The 22,848-nt window shown below is 43.7% G+C and overlaps 1 protein-coding gene across 3 annotated transcripts; it reads right to left on the reverse strand.

Annotated features, from left to right (window-relative positions):
• Positions 1-176: 176 nt before the first annotated feature.
• Positions 177-22,538, reverse strand: LOC121875370 (heparan sulfate 2-O-sulfotransferase pipe-like). Of its 3 annotated transcripts, none has more exons than XM_042379924.1 (9): positions 21,526-22,538; positions 6,941-7,053; positions 6,170-6,399; positions 5,286-5,365; positions 4,745-4,901; positions 3,182-3,294; positions 2,383-2,537; positions 1,302-1,519; positions 177-973 (listed from the first exon to the last, which is right to left on the reverse strand). In XM_042379924.1, exons 1-8 carry the CDS (start codon positions 21,543-21,545, stop codon positions 1,347-1,349), a joined length of 1,041 nt encoding a protein of 346 aa, XP_042235858.1. In that variant the 5' UTR covers positions 21,546-22,538; the 3' UTR covers positions 177-973; positions 1,302-1,346. The 3 variants fall into 3 exon arrangements, with proteins under 3 accessions (XP_042235858.1, XP_042235856.1, XP_042235857.1); XM_042379922.1 differs by having other exon boundaries at positions 6,170-6,402; XM_042379923.1 differs by having other exon boundaries at positions 1,298-1,519; positions 6,170-6,402.
• Positions 22,539-22,848: the final 310 nt, after the last annotated feature.

Genomic DNA, 22,848 nt, shown 5'->3' on the forward strand with positions numbered 1-22,848 from the left:
TGTAGTATAATTTCCTTCTGAATGTAATAACAAAATATGAAAACCAAATGGTTCCTCCAAAAACACCAACTTATACACGAGACCTGATTTTTCCCAAATTTTGGAGAGGAGAGAATTTTTGAGCTAAAATGTTTTTTAGTTTCATCTCTCATAGTTATGGTTTAAAAACTATTGGAAAATAAATGTCGTATATTGTAAATTCGTACATTACAAGTGTTTACAGTTCTTGTTATAATACTATTACTGAGTTACAACAACGAGGTAAGTTATACATTAGTACAACAACGTAAAAAAAAATATGCGAAATGGAACACTGTTGCTTACAGCACCTGTACTGTATATGTATAGTGAGACAATGAACTCATAAATGTGACAATGAAATAACACTATTGTTGTAATAATGAACCAACTTGTTTCACCGTAAGGCACAGGACGCGGTAACAACTTTATATAACAAATGAGGTGATAACAAGACTAATGTGTCGCCTTTATAACTGCAGCTTCACATCAGACTATTATAACCTTTTTGATTTATCAACTAAAATCTTAATTAATTATATTACATAACCTTAAACAAAATAATCATATAATTATCATTAAATAAGTTATGGGGTAATAATTTATATATCACAGATTTACAATACAATGTTAAGTAAATATTTATGATTATCAACATAACTTAACAGACTATAATAAGACTTAATATACCAGTACTAAAACATGGTGATGAAAACAGCTGAGTCATATATAGTGAGAGAGACAAGGAGAGACCCGTGGGTATGACTCGTGGCTTAGTTATTCCTTAGAGAGAGAGAGAGAGAGAGAGAGAGAGAGAGACGTCAACACTGAGGAACACAGATGACACCCTGGTACATCAAGAGCTAAACAACCTCTATACTATCATTAGTTTACTCCCATCAGAGCAGCGCCAAGGGTGTACTGTTCACTCACGACATCTGTGTACACCTCACATCTGAAATATTATATGTGTTTAGACAGAACCAAACATATCAAATGGACGATAGATATAATAAGAGTTCAATGATTATATGTGTACAATAAAATAGGAGAGCTTAGCCATTTTAAGTCCTGCCTATTCGACATCTAGAGTCTATAAGAGTCGCTCCACTCAATACTGTCTTTCCCTTTCCACCTTCCTTCCCACTCCCTCTTACATTTTCCACTTTCCTTCCCACTCCCTCTTACATTTTCCACTTTCCTTCCTATCTCTGTTTAGGCATTTTCCTTCTTCCTGCCTACCTCCTCTTACTGGATAACAACCTTCCCTCCTACCTACTTACCTCGTCTTCCTAAGCATCTTTCTTCCTTCTCATCCTCGACAGGAATCAGGAGGCGCCACCAGTAATAGCATAGTACTGTTGGTTAAGACGTTGTCGAATGAAGTCGTAGAACTCAGATTCGACGGTGAAGTGCTTGAGCATGAAGTTCTTGGCCGCCTGATCCACTTTAGGCTTATAGAAGTTCTCGTTCTTCTTGCGTTTGTTCCCCTGGATGTGTTCTGAAGAGGGGGGGGGGGGAGGTGTATTACTATCAAATGGGAATACGTGCAAAACACCAATGCTCCTCAGATCAGATTCACGATATATATCTCCCAGTCTGTCCTCATTGGTGACCGGAACACTAGACACAAGAAATTAGGTAACCCCACCACTAACACCAATGGTAGGAGACTTATCTCACTATGAAGCGGATATAAAGATATACAAATCATTGGTGATATTGAGTCAACACGTATCTATGGCGGGGTTCTAGACATTGGTTTTAATCTACCATACACAACTCATAGCTCTGATGTTGTCACTGATCTTATGTCTGACCACAGGCTAGTATACATGTAGCCAATGACACCCCCACTGGCGGTAAACTCAACAGATATAGACTCACGGTAAAGCAAGAGAATGAAAGCCAGTGCATAGACTTCATCCATGACTGGTACAAGAACTACGAGCCTAACAATTACCAAAGTCTCCATGACGATCTTTTAGCTGGAACTTATGCATTCTTCCCCAATAATGCCTCCACCAAAAGAGGAGGAAACGTAGTCAGCATAACAGGAACAGACCACAGCAATGTTATGATGACCCCAGACTGAAAGAACTTAAGTCTATAGCCAGGCAGACTGATGAGGATTACAAACACCTCACAGCACCCCAAATGCTCAAACTGTTTCAAACTTCACAAGCTGTAGTCCAAGAATGCGTGAATGAATTTAAACAAAAGGCATGGAAAAATATGTCAACAACCTACACCAACACACTCTCCTCAGCAAATGTTGGAAAGATATAAACGTCATAGACACTTTGATCTGATTGGCTGACCTGTAGGACGTCATAGTACCAAAAACAGTTCCAAGTGACTTACTGTTGTACTGGGAGGAGGCGTGGGCGAAGTAGCGAGGCACGTAATGTTCCAGCACGGTGAGGGTTTTGTTCCAGTCTTCCAGCACGCCCACCACCGCGAACTCTCTCTCTACTACGGCCTTGGCCTGTTGAAGCCCTTCTCTCGAGCCGAAGATCCTGTTGAAGGTGAGGTGCTCGTTGAGGTGACAGAGGAGGAGGGAAGAGGAAAGGGGGAGACGAAGAGGAAAGGGGAAGAAGGGGAAGAGGAAAGGGGACGACGAAGAGGAAGAGGAAAAGACAAGACGAAGAGAAAAGAGTAGGAAGAAAAAAGGGGAAGAAGAGAAGGGAGAGGAAGAGAAGGGAGAGGAAGGCGACGAGGAACAGTAGGGAGAGGTGGAGTAGGAAGAGAAAGAGAGAAAAGAAGCAGGAGAAAGAGTGAGAGGAGGAGGAGGAGGAACAACATGATAAAAAGGAGTAGATTTACAAGTTTTTATTATTTGATTTTTGTTTATTTTTGTTGATTTAGAAACGATTGTGGTACAGGTCGAGGTGTTGTGGTCACTCTACCGCCTTCATTTCCTCATCTGTAAAGCTTGGTACCCATTCACAGCTGGGTGGACAAGGGGGTACCTCAAGAACAAACCAGCACTCTTAGTATAAAGGTTCCTCACTAATTACAGGTACAGCAAGGCGATGAACCAATAGACCAGCAAAACGACTCACAGAAAGTAAACATCAATAAAAATCAAGACAAAACAACAAATCACCTAAATAACCCATAAAGAATAACATGAATCACCAGATCAATCACAACAACTCACGGACAATAAGGGTCGTGTCCACAGAAGAACTCGACAGTGTGACCCAGTATCTCCTTCCCTGGTGTATAGCGACACTCCTGGTCACCCGGTGTATTCAGGCAGGTCTCCAGGTCCTGTGTGAAGGAGAGAAGAATATCGTCAGAAGGCAAGGCTGGAGGTGGTAGGTGGTGGTGGTAGGAGGTGGGTGGTAGGTGGTGGTGGTGGTGGTGGTAGGAGGTGATAGAGAGAGAGATAATGATAGCAATAGACTGGACGGAGAAAGGCTTTAGCTACAACACATTAAAACTCAAGTCTATAAACATCACGACAAAAAAAATGCAAAAGAAAATCTCCATCAAGACTTTCTCCAATGAGGCAAATTACAAGAATTAAAAAAAAAAAATCCCTACGAAGCAATTTAACCCCACAAGCCCAAGTGAACCTTCAACACCCGGTAACTCCTTCAGTGTTAACTCAGACACATGATAGTTCAAGTATGTTGGGTACTTGCGGCAGTGCACTCTCACCTGTGTACTGTAGACAAAAAAACACCGACGCATACACATGGTGCTAGAAGGAGACTAGGCGTGTAAACCATGCTAATATTTACACCCAAGCTTGTAAATCATGCTGGTACGTACATCCAAGCTTGTAAATCATGCTGGTACGTACATCCAGGCTTGTAAAACACCATTACTTACACCCCCCTTAACCCGCTACTTAACCCGCTGATGTATATTTTCATCCTTCGGGCTACAGAACTTTTTCAATAAACCGTTAATTATTATTATTATTATTATTACAATACCCTGACTTCCCGTACATAGACAAAAATTTTCTTAATAGTCTAAGTCGGAAATAAGACGTGGTGAATGGTAATTACGACGCTAATCACGTGGTTGTTTACGTAACAAGAGGTCACAACTGTGCCCCATGTTAACGTAGAGAAATACACTACGTGATTTTGTATAATATTACCTTGAGTCTATTAATCATTCCTGAGCCCCACGTGTTAAGCCCTGAGCCTCCATGTGTTAAGCTCCACAAGTTCACCCCAGCGCTCAGGTGTAGGACGGTAACCTCAGTCGACCCTTGCAATAATTTTCCTATTTGTTACCTAGTCATTATTACCTTTGTTTCCACACCTCTCTATCCACACTGTCGACTACACTATCCACACTGTCGACTACACTATCCACATTGTCGACTACACCCACCCACGAGACAACAGGCGTGAACATGGATGGTGACTGGTGACCCTGGAAGGAATTGAAGCCACTCCCCCATTCTCTACTCGACAGGGGGCGCGGGGGGGAGGGGGGGGGCGTGACCCTCTCTTGGCAAGGGTTCAAGTCCCAGGCTTTACTAGGGTTGGTGAGTTGCCGGGTGGTTCTGTGGGTGACTGGGTGGGTGGGTCGGTGAGTGGATGCGTTTGGGTGAGTCCCCGTGACACACATACAAAAACCCACAACCCTCCGCTTCATAACAAGTCACCCACACACACCCACCCACCCAACATACACATTTACAAACCTTATTCACCCACCCACACCCGTCCCCACCCACACACAAGGAGTTACTGACCTTCTTTAGGAACTTCCTGGATGGTAGTTTCGTCTCAGGAAAGCGGATGTGTCTCTCCACCAGCTGAAAGGGCGCCCTCATGTGGTAGTACCAGCTCACCGCCCGCTCTATCGGCTCCCTCACTAAGCTTATCTGTATGGGCTTCCTCTTCCCGAACCTGACGAAGAAGGAGGCGATGAAGAATAAAACTTGTAAATGATGTAAATGTCAGAATTTTACGTGGTACTTTTAAATGGTGTGTTAATCTAAATGGTTAATTGTCAGGATTTACAGGAAATAAAACGGAACTTGTAAATGATGAATCAAACAAGATAAAGGTGTTCTGCCAGAATTTACACAAGTTTACACCAGAAGGAATAAACCTCACGGCTCTACAGCAGGCTACATAACTCACTGGGTAAAGTTGATGTAGGCGAAGGGTTGTATGACAGCTGTAGGTGACTCGTATGCCGAAATGTTCATCACAATGTCACGCTGCAGGAAACCGAGACACGATAATTAACAGGTAAATACTGACCACTTAAAGCTAACCATAACTCACTGGGTAAAGTTGATGTAGGCGAAGGGTTGTATGACAGCTGTAGGTGACTCGTATGCCGAAATGTTCATCACAATGTCACGCTGCAGGAAACCGAGACACGATAATTAACAGGTAAATACTGACCACTTAAAGATTAACCTAACCTAACCTAACCTAACCTAACCTAACCTAACTTAACCTTATTTGAGGGAATGAGGTTAAGTTAGGTTTTGTTAATCTTGAGGTATTATAAGCTGGGTTGGATAATTCTGCAGGTGATCCAACAATACTAATCCACCCATTAGTCAACAAATTGCTTCCTAAACTAATAAACACCTGAACAAATATATAAATCAAGAAATAATTTAACAAATATAAAACTAAAAAAAAAATCTATGTAAATAAATAAATAAATAACGAACTTAATTTGCATATACGGGAATAAATCAGTGAATGAACAGATATGAAGGATTTTTTTTCAGTTAGTTTCTTGGTAAAATATATGACATTTTTTGTAATGTTTTTCTTATATGAGGAAAATATTTATTTATATTAGTTTTGTGTAAATGAAGTATAGAAAAAAACTAAACTAACCTAATTTAACCCCCTAGAGCGCCTAAGCTATAGCCCTCACCTGCCCCCTATACCAACCCTCACCTGCCCCCCTACACCAGCCCTCACCTGCCCCTCACACCCACCCCTCACCCTGCCCCCATACCCAACCCTCACCTGCCCCCTACACCAGCCCCTCACCTGCCCCCACCAGCCTCACCCTGCCCCCTACACCAGCCCCCTCACTCTGCCCCCACACCAGCCCTCACCTGCCCCCTACACCAGCCCTCACTACACCAGCCCTCACCTGCCCCCTACACCAGCCCTCACCTGCCCCCTACACCAGCCCTCACCTGCATCTTAGTGTGTGGGATATGGACCATCTCTGTCCTTCTGCCAGGCTTGAGGATCGTGGTGAACTTGTTGACGGCTGAGAGAGACAGCAGGAGGTTTTTGATGGTGGTGGAGCCGCAGCGCAGGAGAACAGTCACCAGTAGTACCTCCTCCCGCGCCTCCTTCGTCCTGTTGAGAGGGGCGCCCACTTCCTGCACCGCCGTCGTCGTTGTCACCACACTTCGTTCTGCTGCTGGTGGGAGGGACGGTGTAGTGGTTATATCTGTGTCTTTGAAGGATACACCTGAAGTCTGGGTACACTAGTTTATTTCACCTGAGGATTACACACCCTAACACTAACCTAACCTAACACTAACCTAACCAACACTAACCTACCCTAACACTAATCTATCCTAACTCAACCTAACTTAACACTATCCTAACCTAATCTAACACTATCCTAACCTAACACTAACCTAACTGAATTCAAATCAACCTAAACTAACCTAACGCTGACACCAAGCTTAAGTTAACCTAACCCCCCCAGGTAGCTTTAGGGGGTTTAATCATCAGGTGAAATAAGCTGGGGTGGCTAAGCTTCAGGTAACCAGAGTAGGCCATTAGGCGCCGTTCACGAGGTCTTAATTCTTACACCGAACAACATGTAAAAAAAATTAAAAAAAAATATAAATAAAAAGTAAAATTATTTCAACCTTAAGATTTATATTCAAACGAGTTATTTCAAGGTCATTTGGATTGGTTCTACTGCGGGAGGTCATGTCTGTACTCACCCGTGTACTCCTGGTGGGCGTCTGAAGGGTTGAGCTGGGGTGAGACTAACAGCAGATGGATATACATGACGAGTGTAGCCGGTACACACACAGCCGCCACCACGTCGCTCACCCTGGGGAAAAAACAAGAATTAACATTGAACTTAACATGACACAAGCTAAGTATTTAATGGTGGTAGAACATCCTGGGAATAACAACAACAAATTAATTGACAACTATCAATTTTGGCTTTATCTACAGTTTAGTCAATGAAGCTAAACCCCTCTGCTCCATCATCAATGCTTTCCTCAGCCAAGCAAGATGCCCAGCTGACTGGAAGACCTCATATGTGTCACCAGTGCCCAAGTAAACCAGCCCACAATCCTTTAATGACCTGCGACCCATTGCCATCACCCCAATACCCAGCTTAATCTGAGAGGGTTTTGTACTTGACTGGGCCTATACCGACTACACAGGTCCGATAGATCCTCGGTAGTAACACAACAGGTAAACCTCCTCCACCACTCACTGTCTTGTCAGATTTCTTGATTTCATCTATCACAGCCTAGAGAAATTGTAAGACGTCTGTGGCTGGCATCTTCACTGACTTCAACCAAAGCTTTCGATCTAGTTATTTACAATATAATTATCAACAATACCATTGACTTGGGGTTTCGGAGAAGACTTATACCATGGCTTACAGACTTCCTGAGTGACCGACGTCAGACTGTAAGCTTGCAAGGGGCTGTCTCCACCTTTCAGTCACTTACCTGCAGCGTCCCCCAAGGAACTATAATATTAGACCGCTCTGCTTCCTCAACGATGTCCTGAAGGATATTCTCGCTCGCTGGAAATATGTCGACGACTCCACCATAAGGATCATTGTGAATAACTTAGCTCCCTACTACACCGCCCTCCAGGATATACTGAACAGTCTCCAAAATTGGGCCACCAACAACCATGTCACCATCAACCACACCAAGACCATGGTTATACATATGAACCTCTCCTCTGACCTTGTCCCATCTCCCTCCATTACTCTGGGCCCCAACACACTCCAGGTTGTGGACTCCACCAAGCTCCTCGGCGTCACTATAGATAACAAACAGAACTGGAAATCACCCGTCAGGTCTTCCTCCTCTCGTCTCAAGTCCCTCTGAGTCCCCGAGTCCCAGTTCATGAATGTTTACACAACATTCATATTTCCTAACGTCCCCTAAGCTTCCCCTGCCTGGTCTTCTTCCTTAGCTCCTACACAGCGAGGACACCAAGCAAGTGTAGTAATAAGCGTACAACACTATTACCTCCCTCTCCTACACCACAAGAGGCGCTCAACTCTCTCTGATCATCACCATGACCACATATGTCATAAGTAACTACAGCTACTACACCCTCCTCGCCACCGCCTCCTGCCACCACCCTAAAAATTGCCGTTTAATACCACAACCGCATCTAACTCACACGACCACGTATTGATCGCTATAAGAACCAACCAGTTCCAACCATTGTAAAAATCGTCAACAACTCGTAGATAACTTATGTGTTCACTCTTTACCAAGGTCACTGTTGTACTAACTGTGGCTCAAATTCCTTGTTTAATGCCCCTCTCCCAATTTTATTATACATTATATATGTACAACTTATGTTATTTGTATATTTTTAGCTTAAAACGACGCACGCACTCACGCACTCACGCACGCACAAGCTATGAGAAGTGTGGAGGGTGGCAGTGTCTACTTTTTGTCTACATGTATTGTAGTGACACAGTAAAGGCGGTGGTGTGTGGTGGTGGTGTGGTGGTGGTGGAGGTGTGGTGGTGGAGGTGTGGTGGTGGTATGGTGGTGGAGGGCAATAACCCCACGTAGAATTAGGGTAGGGTGGACCCGGTATTGCCGCTGGGCCTCTGGAAGACCGAGTAGAGGGACGACACCCCCCTCCCTCTCTCTCTCTCTCTCTCTCTCTCTCTCTCTCTAACCTAAACTAACTTAACCTATCCCAATGTCTCTCAATGGATAGGGTAGGGTAAGAGTAGGGCAAGCCAAGAGTAGGGTAGGGCAAGAGTAGGGCAGGGCAAGAGTAGGGCAAGCCAAGAGTAGGGCAGGGTAATAGTAGGGCAAACCAAGACTAGGGACGGGCAAGAGTAGGGCAGGGCAAGAGTAGGGCAAGCCAAGAGTAGGGAAGGGAAGAGTAGGACAAGCCAAGTGTAGGGACGGGCAAGAGTAGGGAAGGGCAAGAGTAGGGAAGGGCAAGAGTAGAGAGCTGGTAAGGACAGGTAGGAACTGGACTTAGAACAGGTAGGAGGGATCCCATGAGCCAGGTAGAGAGACTAACTAGGTCACGCCACCAGGTGTGGGGTCAGTAGTCAAGCGTCACCCAAGAAGATGGAATGATGGCCACTTTTTTTTTGTAGGTAAAGGAAGATTAGAGGTGGGGGAAGGAAGTTATAGTTCGGAGATTGAAGAAATTCAGGAGGAGGTAAGAGAGGGCGGGCTGACCGCCTAGCTAAGCTAATAGTGTGTTAGGGTTGTGTCATGGGTTAGTTATTGTCTGTCGGTACAGGCACTAGACAGCCTACCCTGTCCCATTTATGGGTGTTTTAAGGGCCTTATTTCATATTCCGCCGACCCTACTGGCGGATGCTGGTCTAGGGAGGTTGTCTATTGCCTGGCCGTGTAGATCGGGGGTGGTAATGGACCTTTTGAGATTTCGTAGCTTTTTGGGAACCATGTATGGTTGTTGTCGTTATCTGGTGGGTGTCTTTGAAGGAGTTCTTGCTCTGATCGTTCTATCTTTTGCCAGATTCTGCTGGCCAGGGTGTGCAGCTGCTGGTTGATGGGTTTCATTCTCAGGTCTCTATGTATCTCGGCTGTGGTTCTGGTGAAGGGGTATCTTTCACCTGTGACGAATCTTAGGGCATCATTTTGGACCACCTGTAATTTTAATATTTGAGTGGTGCTCATAGTATGAAGAGGTACTGCTGGGTAAGTTAATATCGGTGTGATAAATAATGTCACCAGGCGGAGTTTTATTTTCTCAGGAAGCGCTTTAAAGCGGTATAGTTTTCTCAGCTCTCTTCTTGCTTTTCCTTCCTGGTGTGGACATGATGGGAGTAACCTGTAGTGGATATATGTAGGCCCAGGAGTGTGCCTCTGCTTTTGTAGTCTATCTGGGCATTATTGGTTACTAATGGATGGGTTTTCCTTCTGCATAAGGGTATCACTGTGAATTTCGGGAGACTGGTTTGGATTTTCCATTGTTTTTCGTAGTTATTTACCCTTTCTAATTCCCGCCTGGTGTTGTCGGCCTGTAACGCTCGCGATTTTCCTTGATGTGTTGTTGTTTGAGTGATGTCGTCTGCATACATAATATCTTCGTTGCCTATTCTAGTGGGAGGCGGGGTGTCACTTGTGTAGATAATATATAGGGTGGGGGAGAGGACGCTCCCCTGAGGGACTCCACTCATGAGTGGGAAGGTCTCTCCTGTGTGTTGTCCTACCCTCAGTCTGGCATTTCTGCCGTCAAGAAAGTTGCAAAGCAACTTTTCAATGTTGGTGGGAAGTCCGAGTTGGAGGATCTTATATTTTAGACCGTCATGCCAGACTTTGTCAAATGCCTTCGCTACATCCCGGAGAGTTAGATTACATTGTCTACCACTCGCCGCGGCTCTGGCTATGTTCTCACATGCCAGGGCTATCGCTGTTGTGGTGGACTTCCCTTTCCTGAACCCGAATTGTCTGCAGTTGACTCTGTTTGTTGTTTCCAGGTGATTTCTCAGACGGTTATTGAGGATTTTTCTAGGCTTTTTCCAGGTACTTTGAGGAGGGAGATCGGTCCGTAGTTTAGTGGGACGGCGGGGTTCTTTCCTTGTTTTGGTGTTAGGGCTCTCTTACCCACGTCACCGGGGCAGGACACGGGGGGGAGGGTACCAGGACACGGGAGGTACCAGGGTCCAGATGGTAGTTTACGAGTTGCTTGCGGTGGGAGTGTGAACCCGGAGCCTTGCGCCGCTCGACCCCGCCAGCTGGCTTATACACAAAAAATACTCCGCCAGTTTCTACACCAGCTAATTGGGTCGCTAGAGACATTACAAGGATCTGGCACTAAAATGAGTTAAATTACCACCTTCCTCCCGCCACCAACCATGGCTACCAACAACAGCTGTGTCAATCACTACCTCCTCAGCGGCCGTGTTGGTCATGATTACTGCCAACAGCTACCAAACACAGTTATCGAGGGCACTTCCGTTCCACCCTGTTATGAATAGGTGCCTAACTGTACAGTTATTGAGATGTAGGCTGAAGAGTACAGTGCCGGACACACTGTACCGACGGGAGGAGGGGAGGACAGGGCTCCCCAGATTGATTCTTTCCTTCACCCCCGCATAGCCCAGTAAGTGTTGCCAATGTCACGGTCAGTACACTCCCCACCTCACAAAAAAGAACAAAACGTTGCCAATGCTGCTTCTTAGTAACACACCATAAAAGTGTTGCCAATGTCACGGTGTGTTAGCAGTCACGATGACAAACTAACCCAGAGTGTGTGACGGCGTCGGCGACACTGTCTTCCTACAGACATACTCTCAATTCTACTTCCTGCCCGAGGTAAGTGACAACAACAAATTTCTTACTACAGAAAGTCTTGCCGAAATTTTTTTTTTTTTACTAGAGGGAGGCGCCAAAATTATAGTTCTGCTCCATTAGAAGAACTAAATTTGGTGGCTGTTAATCGGGCTAATTCCAGCCGTGTCTGACTGATGAATCACTTTTTCGCGTGCAGTTCTCGGTTGCCAAATTATCCATAAATATTGGGGATAAACCGGTATGACCCGTTACTGTATAAACATGAGGTCCGGATAACAAATGTTTGTATACTAATAACCTATTACAAGTTTTCCTGAATGTAACTTACTCCAAAATATCTTTACGATTTTCTATGAGACAACATGACACAAGGGACGAAGGATTTTGACAACCCTACCGAGACAACAGGAGTCACAGTGTTCATTAAGGTGTGTAGTCTCTGGCACTGTACTTTATCACCTGCATTTCCTCAACTGTAAAGTAAGATACACATTCACAACGGGGTGCTGTAGGAGAGAACCCGTGACCTTCAGAATAGGAGGTGAGTACTGTATCCACTTGACCACCTCCCCAACCCAGTGTTTCTCATGAGTCAAGCTTTAAAAGACGCCAGATGAGTTATGTTTATGTTAAAGTAACCACGTGACATAACTGTGACAACGTGACATAACTGTGACCACGTGACAGTGATAAAACCGTGACTACGATAAAAACTGTAACCACGTGACATAACAACGTGAGATAACGGGTAATCACGTGACATGGGAAGATCTTGGTCAACAGGTTTTTGTCTCCGTGCACTGGTGGTCACGTCAGCCCCAGGTAGTGTGGGTCAGGTACTGTCATACCGAGTCTCGCTCCAACTATCACAAAGACGAATTTGGCGCTAAGATGAGGGCTGCTACTTTGAGGCCAAGACGTGGTGGGGGGAGGGAGAGGTGCTGGGGGAGGGGAGGAGAGGAGGGGAGAAGAGGTGAAGAGGTGGTGGGGGAGGGGTGAAGAGGCGGTGGGGGAGTGGGAGAGGTGATGGGGGAGGGGAGAAGAGGTGATGGGGAATGGAAGGGGAGAAATAGGGGGAGAGGTACGGGTTGATGTATTCCTGTGTAGCTGACCCCTCCTCTCCCAATACAGTATTGGGTTAGGTTAGGTTTCCATCAGTCAGTCTACCTATCTACACCTGTCAATCCCCCTGTACCTATCTGTCAATCTACCTCTCTACACCTGTCAATATTACCTGCCAACACCCCCGTCGACCTTACAGAAGAGTGGACAGAAGTCACGTGAGAGCCTCGGGGTCAAGTTGATCAACACGACGCGAAAGCTAATAGAAAGTCGCCACTTTTCCCCCTGAGAGAAAATCCAGGAAGAGTGAAGTACTTTATGGTGGGATGTACAGTACTTTATGGTGTACTAAATAAATGTACTGTTGGGTAATGGTTTTGTACTTCAACACACACACACACACACCCGTTATATTTTCCCATGTAAACGAAGGTGACGTTCCAGAATGACTGAGTAGGGAGGTGGTGGTTGTCGGGAGGAGGAGGAAGAGAAGGAGGAAAGAGAGGAGGGGAGACAGAAGTAGAAGAGAGACGAGTAGTGTATTTCAAGAAGAAGAAGAAAGAAGAATAAGAAAGAAAAAGAAGAAATTACTAGCCTCTCTGAGGACCACTTATCATACACTCAAACCTTCTCCTTGAAACCCAGTCCTCCTCCTGTATATTTCCACCTAGTCTTCCTCCCCACCCTCCTCCTCCCCCACCTTCCTCCTCCTCCTCCCCACCTCCCTCCTCCTCCTCCCCACCTTTCTTCTCCCCCACCTTCCTTCTCCTCCTCCTCCTCCTGCTGTATATTTCCATCTAATCCTCCTCCCCACCTTCCTCCTGCTCCTCCTCCTCCCCCCACCTTCCTCCTCCTCCTCCTCCACCTTCCTCCTCCTCCTCCTCCTCCCCACCTTCCTCCACATGTAAGACTCTATAATCAAGCTTTGAATTACATGTCAATTTACATTATTTTTCGTAAATAAAAATCTTCGTCATTTTTTTTCTCTTACGGTTTTAAAACAATTTATTCTCCATTATAAAACAAGTAAATTTATTGAAGTTAAAACAAAATTTAACAATTATTTCCTAACTTTACGCCCCGAGATTTAGGTCAGATGTGCTCGCCATTATTTTTTATTGTATACCTTAACATTACACAGAGTTGCATCGCTCATAACTCTTTACCGTTGGTGGACGAGTGTTTCCTACAAGCTCTAAGACTTTATTGTTCAAGTGGAGTAACAACACTATAATGAAAAATTAAAATCTATCCTTAAATTTCCGTTAATACTTGTTATCGGTTAGAGACATTCCCCTTAATATAACATTCTTAACTATTTCATTCGTACCATAAATAATTCAAAGTTTATAAATATTTTTTTTGCCAAACTTTCCAGATCTGCAATGATCACTTTTTACTTTTTAGGTTAGACACTCATCCTTCTGGCAGTGCAGTTAGAGGTCATTCACATCTCTCAGGGCAGTTAGAGGTCAATCACATCTCTCAGGGCAGTTAGAGGCCAAGCATACGTCTGGGAGGGAAGTTAGAGGTCAATCACACGTCTGACAGGGCGGTTAGAGGTCAATCACACGTCTAGCAGGACAGTTAGAGGTCCGGCAACACTGCATGTGTGAGCAGTCAATGGGAAACTTAACATACCTCTTGGAAACACAATAATTAATCCCGACCATCAACAATCTCTTACGTCAATCATCAATTCACAACCTAACTTAACCTCTAAACCCTCACGTCGACAACAAGCAAAACAATTGGAAGACTTTTAAAACGTAAATAAAAGAACAACAAGACACCGTACGATACTTTGGTAACTCAAGCGCCACAACAACGGAGGATAATGTTCTAGTCAAGCAACGTCTCTCATACTCAACACTAACCCGTTACACACACATATGGTCATGCAATATAAGTGTGTAATAAGCTAGAAAGAGAGACACTGAATACTAATACACGATGGTTAGGTTAGGTTTTAGATAAAGTTCATTAGATTTCGGTCAGATTACATTAGGTTAAGTTAAGCCAGGTCAGGTTAGATCATGTTAGGTTAGGTCAGGTCATGTTAGTCTCCTTCCCCTTTAACAAATGTACAGTTAATTTGACTTATACGCAACCCCAAATATAACTTGGTCCACAATTAATTACATAAACTGCACCCTCACTTACCTAACTCATCCACCAGTCAGGTCAGAAGGGCAATGACCTCGATTAACTAAATATAACCAATACAGTGTGTCACAAAAACATGTATACGCTCTGCCTTACACACACACAAACACACATAGACACACGCACACAGACACACACACACGCACACAGACACTCTAGAGAGATAAGACTCACCACATCCGGTGTTTTGTGGTCAACAACACGAGAGATAAAAATCAAAACATAACTGTGTGTGTGTGTGTGTCTGTGTGTGTGTGTGTGGATATCAAGAACACTGCCATGCTTTAATTATAAAACCCTGGACACTCCTTCCAAACCCCCCCCTCCATACCTCACCTCCCTCCCTCCATACCTCACCTCCTCCTCCCCTTCAAACCCCGCCTCCACCCCCCTCCCCTTTCTAACCCCAATCTCCTCCAAGCTCAACCTCCAATAGCTTCCTCCAGTGCCTCCTCCTCTTCAAACTCCTCCCTCCCTCACCAATATGTTACACCAACGGGGTTAAGGGAGGGGGAGGAAGAAGAGGAGAGGAAAGAAGAGAGAGAGAAGGAAAGGAGAGAGAGGGAAGGAGAGAGAGAAAGAGGGAAGAAGAAGAGAGAGAGGGAAGAAGAGAGAGAGAGGGAAGGAGAGAGAGAAAGAGGGAAGAAAAGAGAGAGAGAGAGAGAGAGAGAGAGAGAAGAATGAAAAGATAGGGATGAAATAGAGAGAGGGAAGGGAAAAGGTTACACCAAGACGTCACAATGTTACGAATGAGTCGAGTTTAGCGTTACCTGTCCCGTTACCGACCCCGCCTACCCCTACGATTAGTAACGGCAGGTAGATACGTAACCCTAGCGATAATTATAAGTTAGACACTTAATATTAACCTTGGCGATAATTATAGCTTAGATCAGTGGTCGCCAACCTTTCGTAGGGTGTGGGCCACATTTCTCATTGTAAATATAGTGGACGGCGCCACAACTTTGGATCTACATTCAAGAAAAAAAAATATCTAATATACCGTAGAGTTATTTACAGTTTTACAAGACTAACTATTACCATTTACATATTTTTTTACAATTACTCTTGGACAGGACGTGTGGACTTGCCCCAGTGAGAAGGCTGGCTGGCTCTCTCTTTCTCTGAGTCCGGTCTGGGGTAAATACAAACGTCCTGTACAATAGAGACTGGAGACAATGTGCAGTTCACCTCTTCCCCTCCCTCTCTCTCCCCCCTCCCCTCCCTCTCCCTCCCTCTCTCCCCCAAGCTATAAAGTTGTATCCAGTTATTACATATTTTCATTAATTTCACTCTTACAAATAATACCAAATAATTCACAATTTTCTCATAAACCCTTAGAGCTCCATAATGTGGTTTACGGACTCCGAACTACAGGTTGGGGACGACTGAGTTAGACCCTTAACACTAACCCTGGTGATAGTTATAGGTCAGACCCTTAACACTAACCCTGGTGATAGTTATAGATCAGACCCTTAACACTAACCCTGTGATAGTTATAGGTCAGACCCTTAGCGACAGGTGGAGCGACCATGTGTTGAGTGACACGAGTGTATGACACGAGGGTATGACATGACAGGAGTGTATGACAGATGTACGAGTGCATAACATGAGGGTATTACATAAGTGTATGGCAGGTGTATGAGTGCATGACAGGAATACACAACTATTAACAATCGTCCTCCATCACCACCAACCTGCCACTGGTCTCTCCTCGACGCTCATGAAGCGGTTTATGCAGATGACAAAACGCATGACACTCTCTTTTTAGGTGCAACGAACTCATGTTAAACGATGTCGGTGTTTGCATGATAACACACACACACGCACACGCAGTAACATCAACGGCAGAGTAAGTAGTGAGCATAATGTGTGTGTGTTTGTGTGTGTGTGTGTGTGTGTGTGTGTGTGTGTGTGTGTGTGGGTGTGTGTGTATGTGTGTGTAATAATAATGGGTTACATTCTTTTAAAGGTTCCTAAACGATCATCTTGGGAAGGAGGGGGGGCAGGAGGAGAAGAGAGGGCAGGGAAAGAGAAGAAGAGGAAGGGCAGGGGGGAGGGGGAAGGGCAAGTGGAAGGGGAAGGGCAAGTGAAGGGGGAAGAGCAGAGGGAGGGAGAGGAGGAGGGGGAAGGGGTAGGGGAGAATGGAGGGAAGGAAGGGCAGCAAAAGGGGGGAGGGGGATGGCAGGGGAGGGGCAAGACTGAGCAGGGGCGAAGGGGAGGGGGCAGAGGGGGCAGGAATGGGGGGGGGGAGGGGGGCGCTACTACCAAGTCATCTCCCCGCTTTCCATGACCTAGATCATTGTACATCTTTGGTGGTGTTGAACCCGTGATAACACAACCTTCCTTCCTGACCTCTGACCTCATCTCTGAACCCGACCTCCATTCCTGATGACCTAACCTGATCTCTTTGATCCTGACCTCTGTAACTGAACTTCCTTATGGCCTCCATTCTTGTCCGGATCTTTGACCTAACTTTCTTCCTGACCTCTGACCCCACCTCCTCTCTGAACTTCCTTTAAGACCTCCATTCCTGACGACCTAACCTTCTTCCTGATCTCTTTCTTCCTTCCTGACCTCTGACCTCACCTCCCTCTCTGAACTTCCTTTATGACCTCCATTCCTGACCTCATCGACCTAACCTTCTTCCTGATCTCTTTGACCTAACTTTCTTCCTGACCTCTGACCTAACCTCCTTCCTGAACTTCCTTAATGACCCTTCTCTCCTGACCTTTTTATTGACCTCTAACCTGACCTTCCTTGTTTACCTCCCTAACCTCTCCGCCTGACTTTCCTTACTGACCTTCCTGATACAAACTTTTCACCTGTAGGAGTTATCTTCCACCGTATGTCCTCAAGTTCTAGCCATCCGTCTCCTTAACTAACTGTATAACTGGTGTGACTGGTATAATAACTGGTAAGATTATTAGACTGTCATCACTAACTCAATATATAGCCAAGATAAAAGTAATATATATGTGATTTTTTTTATTTTCTTTTAATCATGTAACAACTCTGTATATCACGAGACTTTGTACACAATAATTGAGTATTTTTTTTACTGTCGACTTATCTACTTGTTAAGTATATTAATGTACTTATAAATATATTTTTGTAAGTACAGAAGTAGTCTTGAGTGTAAGGTGGAACTATGATAGAAATATATTTGTTTAATTAAAGGCTGTCAGAATGGAGTCACGTGAAGATTAAACCCCTATGCTTATTTTACCTCAAGATTAAGCCCCTAACTTAATCGTCCTAACCTAACCCACCCAGATAGCGTTAAGGAGTTTCATCTTCAGGTGAAATAAACTAAGGGGTGAGCTAATCTTCACGTGGTCCCTACACTGTACTTAACATATTCACACAGAAAATTTCAGCCAAATATTCGTGGTAAATAAATCTTATGTTAATGTGGGGGCCACGACCTGTTTACATAAGCAACGTGTAGTCGACAGTGCGGGTGACAGGCGGCTGACGTTGTCTATAATCCACCAAGTCTTGTATGTCTTCCGTGGGAGGCAAAAAAAATAACTGTAATTTACGTACTGCAATCTGACGGAGGCGAAGCAGTGTGTGTGTGTCACTCCTCCGTTAGTTGTTGAGGTTAAGATACGTCATAAAACATCATAGCACGCAGCAATTTGGTAACTTGTGTCAGTCAGCCGTACAGATCACATCCACACACCAGGACTCGGTAATTCATCTTCACCCTCTGGTTACGTTTAACATTCCTGCCTCTATCATTACGAACTGATTTACTGATGGATAGTTCTCCCCTCCCTCCCTAGGCTGTACCTCACTACCCCACTCGTCAACTCCTCCTCCCGCTGCTTATGACAACACGTGATGCTACTCATCTGCATAAATATCTACTAACGATAACATTAGAACACGAGAAGGGTAAACAACAAGACACCAGGAGAGCAGCTCGTAAATGATTATAATGTCCCTAACAAAACCACGAGACTAGGATGCTGTTACTGTTACGTTACGCCTCAACAACCATTATAATAAACAACACGAAACAGTAACACACAACGCTACAGGTAAAGTGTTCCAAGCGCATGGATGTGTGGCCACAGCTGTAAGTGCGGGTAGGGTGGCCACACAGCCGAAAGTGTAGGCGCTAGAGCAGGTCTTCTGGATGACTCAGCGCCCAGAACCGTCTTCCCGAACTAATGACAAGTGACGTTGGTCTTCCCTATATTTCCTACACTTACATCAGACCCGAACCTTTCTTACACACGTTGTGGCCGTGAGGTGACACATCACTACACACTAGTCCTTACACACACTGCACTTGACGGCCTTAGTTAAGTCCCCCATGTGAGTCAACGCCTTGAAGTCATGAAAAATAACACCAAATAAACTAATCAAACATAACTAATCTTTTCATTCAAGTAAGTTCATTCTAGTTGGTTCGTTTGTGTTATTTTTCATAAACAATTTAATAACTTTATATAACAATAATTATCTTCTTCCCTCCACATTACATCAGATTATGTTTATAATTAACGACAGACAAAAAAAAATCTCTACCAAACGATAATTTACTCAAGAACCGACGACGTAATTTCTCAACAAAAACACGTACAATAACACAGCAAGTCGGAACACCTTCATTATTATTTTATTTTTTATCTTGATTTCTAAGTCTCTCATCGTATTTCCTCCACATAAATTCCCCGTTTCAAGAGTGGTGAACAGTGAACAGCTGACAGTGGTAGCAATCATCAGACCTCAGCAACAGAACAAATTAAACCTTCGAGTTTAAAAAATAAAATAAAAAAAATTAAATAAAATAAAAAACATCTTGGACCACCACCACACACACACAGAAAGGAACATCTGTGGACAGCCAATGCACCACACATGTTATTTAGGTCAACCACAACCAGATGTTATCACTTAACCACGATTTAATGAAGAAATTCTGTATAGCCTCTTGGTAACGCATACACACAACAGACGCTGGTTAGGTTAGGTAGTGACAAGGAGGTAGGCTTGATAAGATAGTTTCTTACAACGACAAACTGAAGTTCCATATATGTCTTTTCTCTATGCCACAACAACAAAAAATCTAGCTACACTTTATCAAGGATCTTTGCCCTTTAGTTTGTTTTGATAAGAGAGAAAATTCGTTAAAATTTACGGAGATGAATGAAAATTACCTATGAAGGAAACTATTAATCCAGGTACTTTATTATCTTCTGTCACGTCTCTGTTGGCAAGTACTGGCTCCATAATGTATCTGTACCAGTGTTAGTCAAGGCTGGTCCTCACAACTCTCACTCCAAAAAAAAAATAGCTAGCACAGACAACTTTCTAAACCTGTGGCTTCTTCAACCTGAGGCCGGGACCTATAGCCGGGCGGCCAAACACTAGTTCCATATACGAACACTTGACAGAGTTAGGTTGATTCTTGTGATCTGCTCAAGTGATTTCTTAGCTCATTTTTTCCTTGACACTTCATTGGGTAGGTAAAATATATGATTACCACAAAGATATCCTACAGTCACTACCTTACTAATGGCGTATCATCGATGGCATTATCAATAATAGTTTGTTTGTATAGAATGTAAACACAGTGACAACGTAAAGGAAACAATATCTTTAAATTCAGTTAAGGAAAAATCAGGAGTTGTGTCCCAAACTTAACCAAGAATGGACTACAGGTGTTCAGTGGTCCGTGTCTGATCATTGAGAGAAATTAAATTACTTTTTGTTATATCACCAAAGCCTCCGAGGTAAACAATCAACTTGCCGTTTCTTAAATTAATTGAAAGTCTCTCTCTCTCTCTCTCTCTCTCTCTCTCTCTGCTGCTCTACTTAATTCACGTTCTGTACAACAAACTTTCCTTTCATCACACACTGACCACAACCTACAACAACAAGATTCTCCCCAGGGGTCAGTACTGGGCCCACTCTTGTTCATAATCTACATAAACGACCTAGATACTGGGATCAGCAGTGACATAAGCAAGTTTGCGGATGACACCAAAATAGGGCGGCAGATTAATTCAGGGCAGGATGCAAATGCACTACAGGAGGATTTAAATAAACTGCAGGAGTCGTCAGAAAAATGGCAAATGAAATTCAACACCAGCAAGTGCAGCGTACTTAATATTGGAAGAACAAATACATCTTTTCACATATCCGTTGAGACATTGTTACATAAATATTTGACAAATTTCATAACCGAATAACAGAACACATATCGAATGACAATCTTAAATAACTGTTGGTGGTCTGTCATTCTCCAATTGTTACATTCTCAAACTATATGTAGACTGTCGGTTTATTGTTCACGTCTGTCAACTTCATAACTTATGTCAATCACTTCCGTTAGCATGAACGAACAGTTATTTTAGATTGTCATTCGATATGTGTTCTGTCATTCGGTTATGAAATTTGTCAAATAGTTATGTAACAATGTCTCAACGGATATGTGAAAAGGTGTACTGCCAAAGTATACAGCCTTAACAACATCAACCTTGAGAAGTCGACTTGTGAAAGAGACCTAGGGGTACTTGTTAGCCCGGACCTACGGCCTAGAAAACAGTGCGTTAATGTTAGAAATAAGGCAAACAGAGTATTAGGTTTCATATCTAGAAGTGTAAGTAATAAGAGTGCAGAGGTCTTATTACAACTATATCTTACGCTTGTCAGGCCGCACCTCGATTATGCTGTTCAGATGGATGATGGAGAGTGGTAGTAACTCTCGACAGGAGCTGCCATGCACAGGCCAACCTTATTTTCTTATGTTCTAACCATAACCTATAACAACATCGCCTTACCTCATGTTACGTATCTTCATGTTGAAAGTTAACACCGTCTCAGCTGACAAAGACTAAGGTGATCCACTTCAGTTGTCGGGTCTTGTATGAACCTTCAAAGTTCTTCCGTAAAGTGTTCTCGTGTGTATAACTGTATAGGGTCTTGGAGAACAAACTGTCGGGGAAATTTCTTCTTTGACGTTCTTTCAACACTGTTCTTATATTTTTGTTCGTTTCACTGTTCTTCTTTGTCTAAGTTCTCATATTTCCTTGTTCTTTCAGCACTATTCTTTCTTTAATATCTACATCTTTTAATATAATTTTTAGTTTGTTCTAACGATTAGTGTTCTACAAAATGTTCATATCTCCTGTGATTATTACGTAGCTGTAGTGTTTAAATCTCTACATTGTTATATCAAAATGTTCTAGTTCTTTATAAATAAGTTCTACGGACTTTTTCAAAATATGCCAACAGTACTCTCGGATTTTGAGCAAACTGAGTTTCCATTTAACACCAGCAGTTCACAGAGTTTCCTGGACTACACCAAACAGCTCACAAGGCCTGGAGGACCTCCCCTACAGGAGTGAGGCGCCGCGTGCGTGTGAGAGCGGTGGGTCTTCCCTCAGAGGTCACTTCCCTTCCTCAATCACATCATAAATGGCCTTAAACTTTCCTGCCAGTGCTCTACATTACTTCCGCCACCTAACCAAAGTTTTTTTTTTTTCTTAGACAGCCGAGCGCATTCCACCCGCCCTTCTTGACCAGTCTGATGGATGTTCTTGACACTACTCTGTTGTTTGTAGTCGCCTTTGTTTTGGGTAAAATCCTTGCTTATTCTCTTCACTATCTTCACACGTGCTTTCAGAAGGATGTGCGAGAGAACTTGTATGTGTTTTCAAAATGTTGGATTCACAAAAGAGTGATATCAAGACGGGTAATGATGGGCTTTCCTGATTAAAGTGTCTGAGTGGAGAAGGTGGAAGTAGTCAGACGTCAACAAGGAGCGTGCGACACAACCTCCTTCCCTCACTGCTCACGTACAACTGATACCTCGCCGGGTTTTCATTCTCGTTTTCCCTCACCGTCAGTAGGTCACCCGCCACCTTTTGATGCTTTTTACTATATTTTCTTATGGGAGGATCGCTGAACACTTTCATGGTGGTAGAGTGAACACAGTGGGGGAAATAGGTAACATTTTTGTGTAAGAAGAATGACAGGTGCATATCAAAGTTGTCAACAATAATTAAGGGTTAAAAAACAGTGTTTGTGCCAGGAAATATTCAAATCAGTTACCTTATAAGAAATAAACAATTCATAAGTTCGAATAAAACTCCTCAAAATTC

This window comes from Homarus americanus, unplaced genomic scaffold, assembly GCF_018991925.1.
Source record: "Homarus americanus isolate GMGI-L3 unplaced genomic scaffold, GMGI_Hamer_2.0 scaffold56241, whole genome shotgun sequence".
NCBI classification, from domain to species: Eukaryota; Metazoa; Arthropoda; class Malacostraca; order Decapoda; family Nephropidae; genus Homarus; species Homarus americanus.

Coding starts and splice junctions, on each gene's coding strand:
- LOC121875370 (XM_042379922.1), bottom strand. CDS start 21,545: ATGAAGATACGTAACATGAG. Junction 5,366..6,169: donor TCCCACACACTAAGATGCAG/GTGAGGGCTGGT, acceptor GGTTTCCTGCAG/CGTGACATTGTGATGAACAT. Junction 4,902..5,285: donor GCCTACATCAACTTTACCCA/GTGAGTTATGGT, acceptor CTTCTTCGTCAG/GTTCGGGAAGAGGAAGCCCA.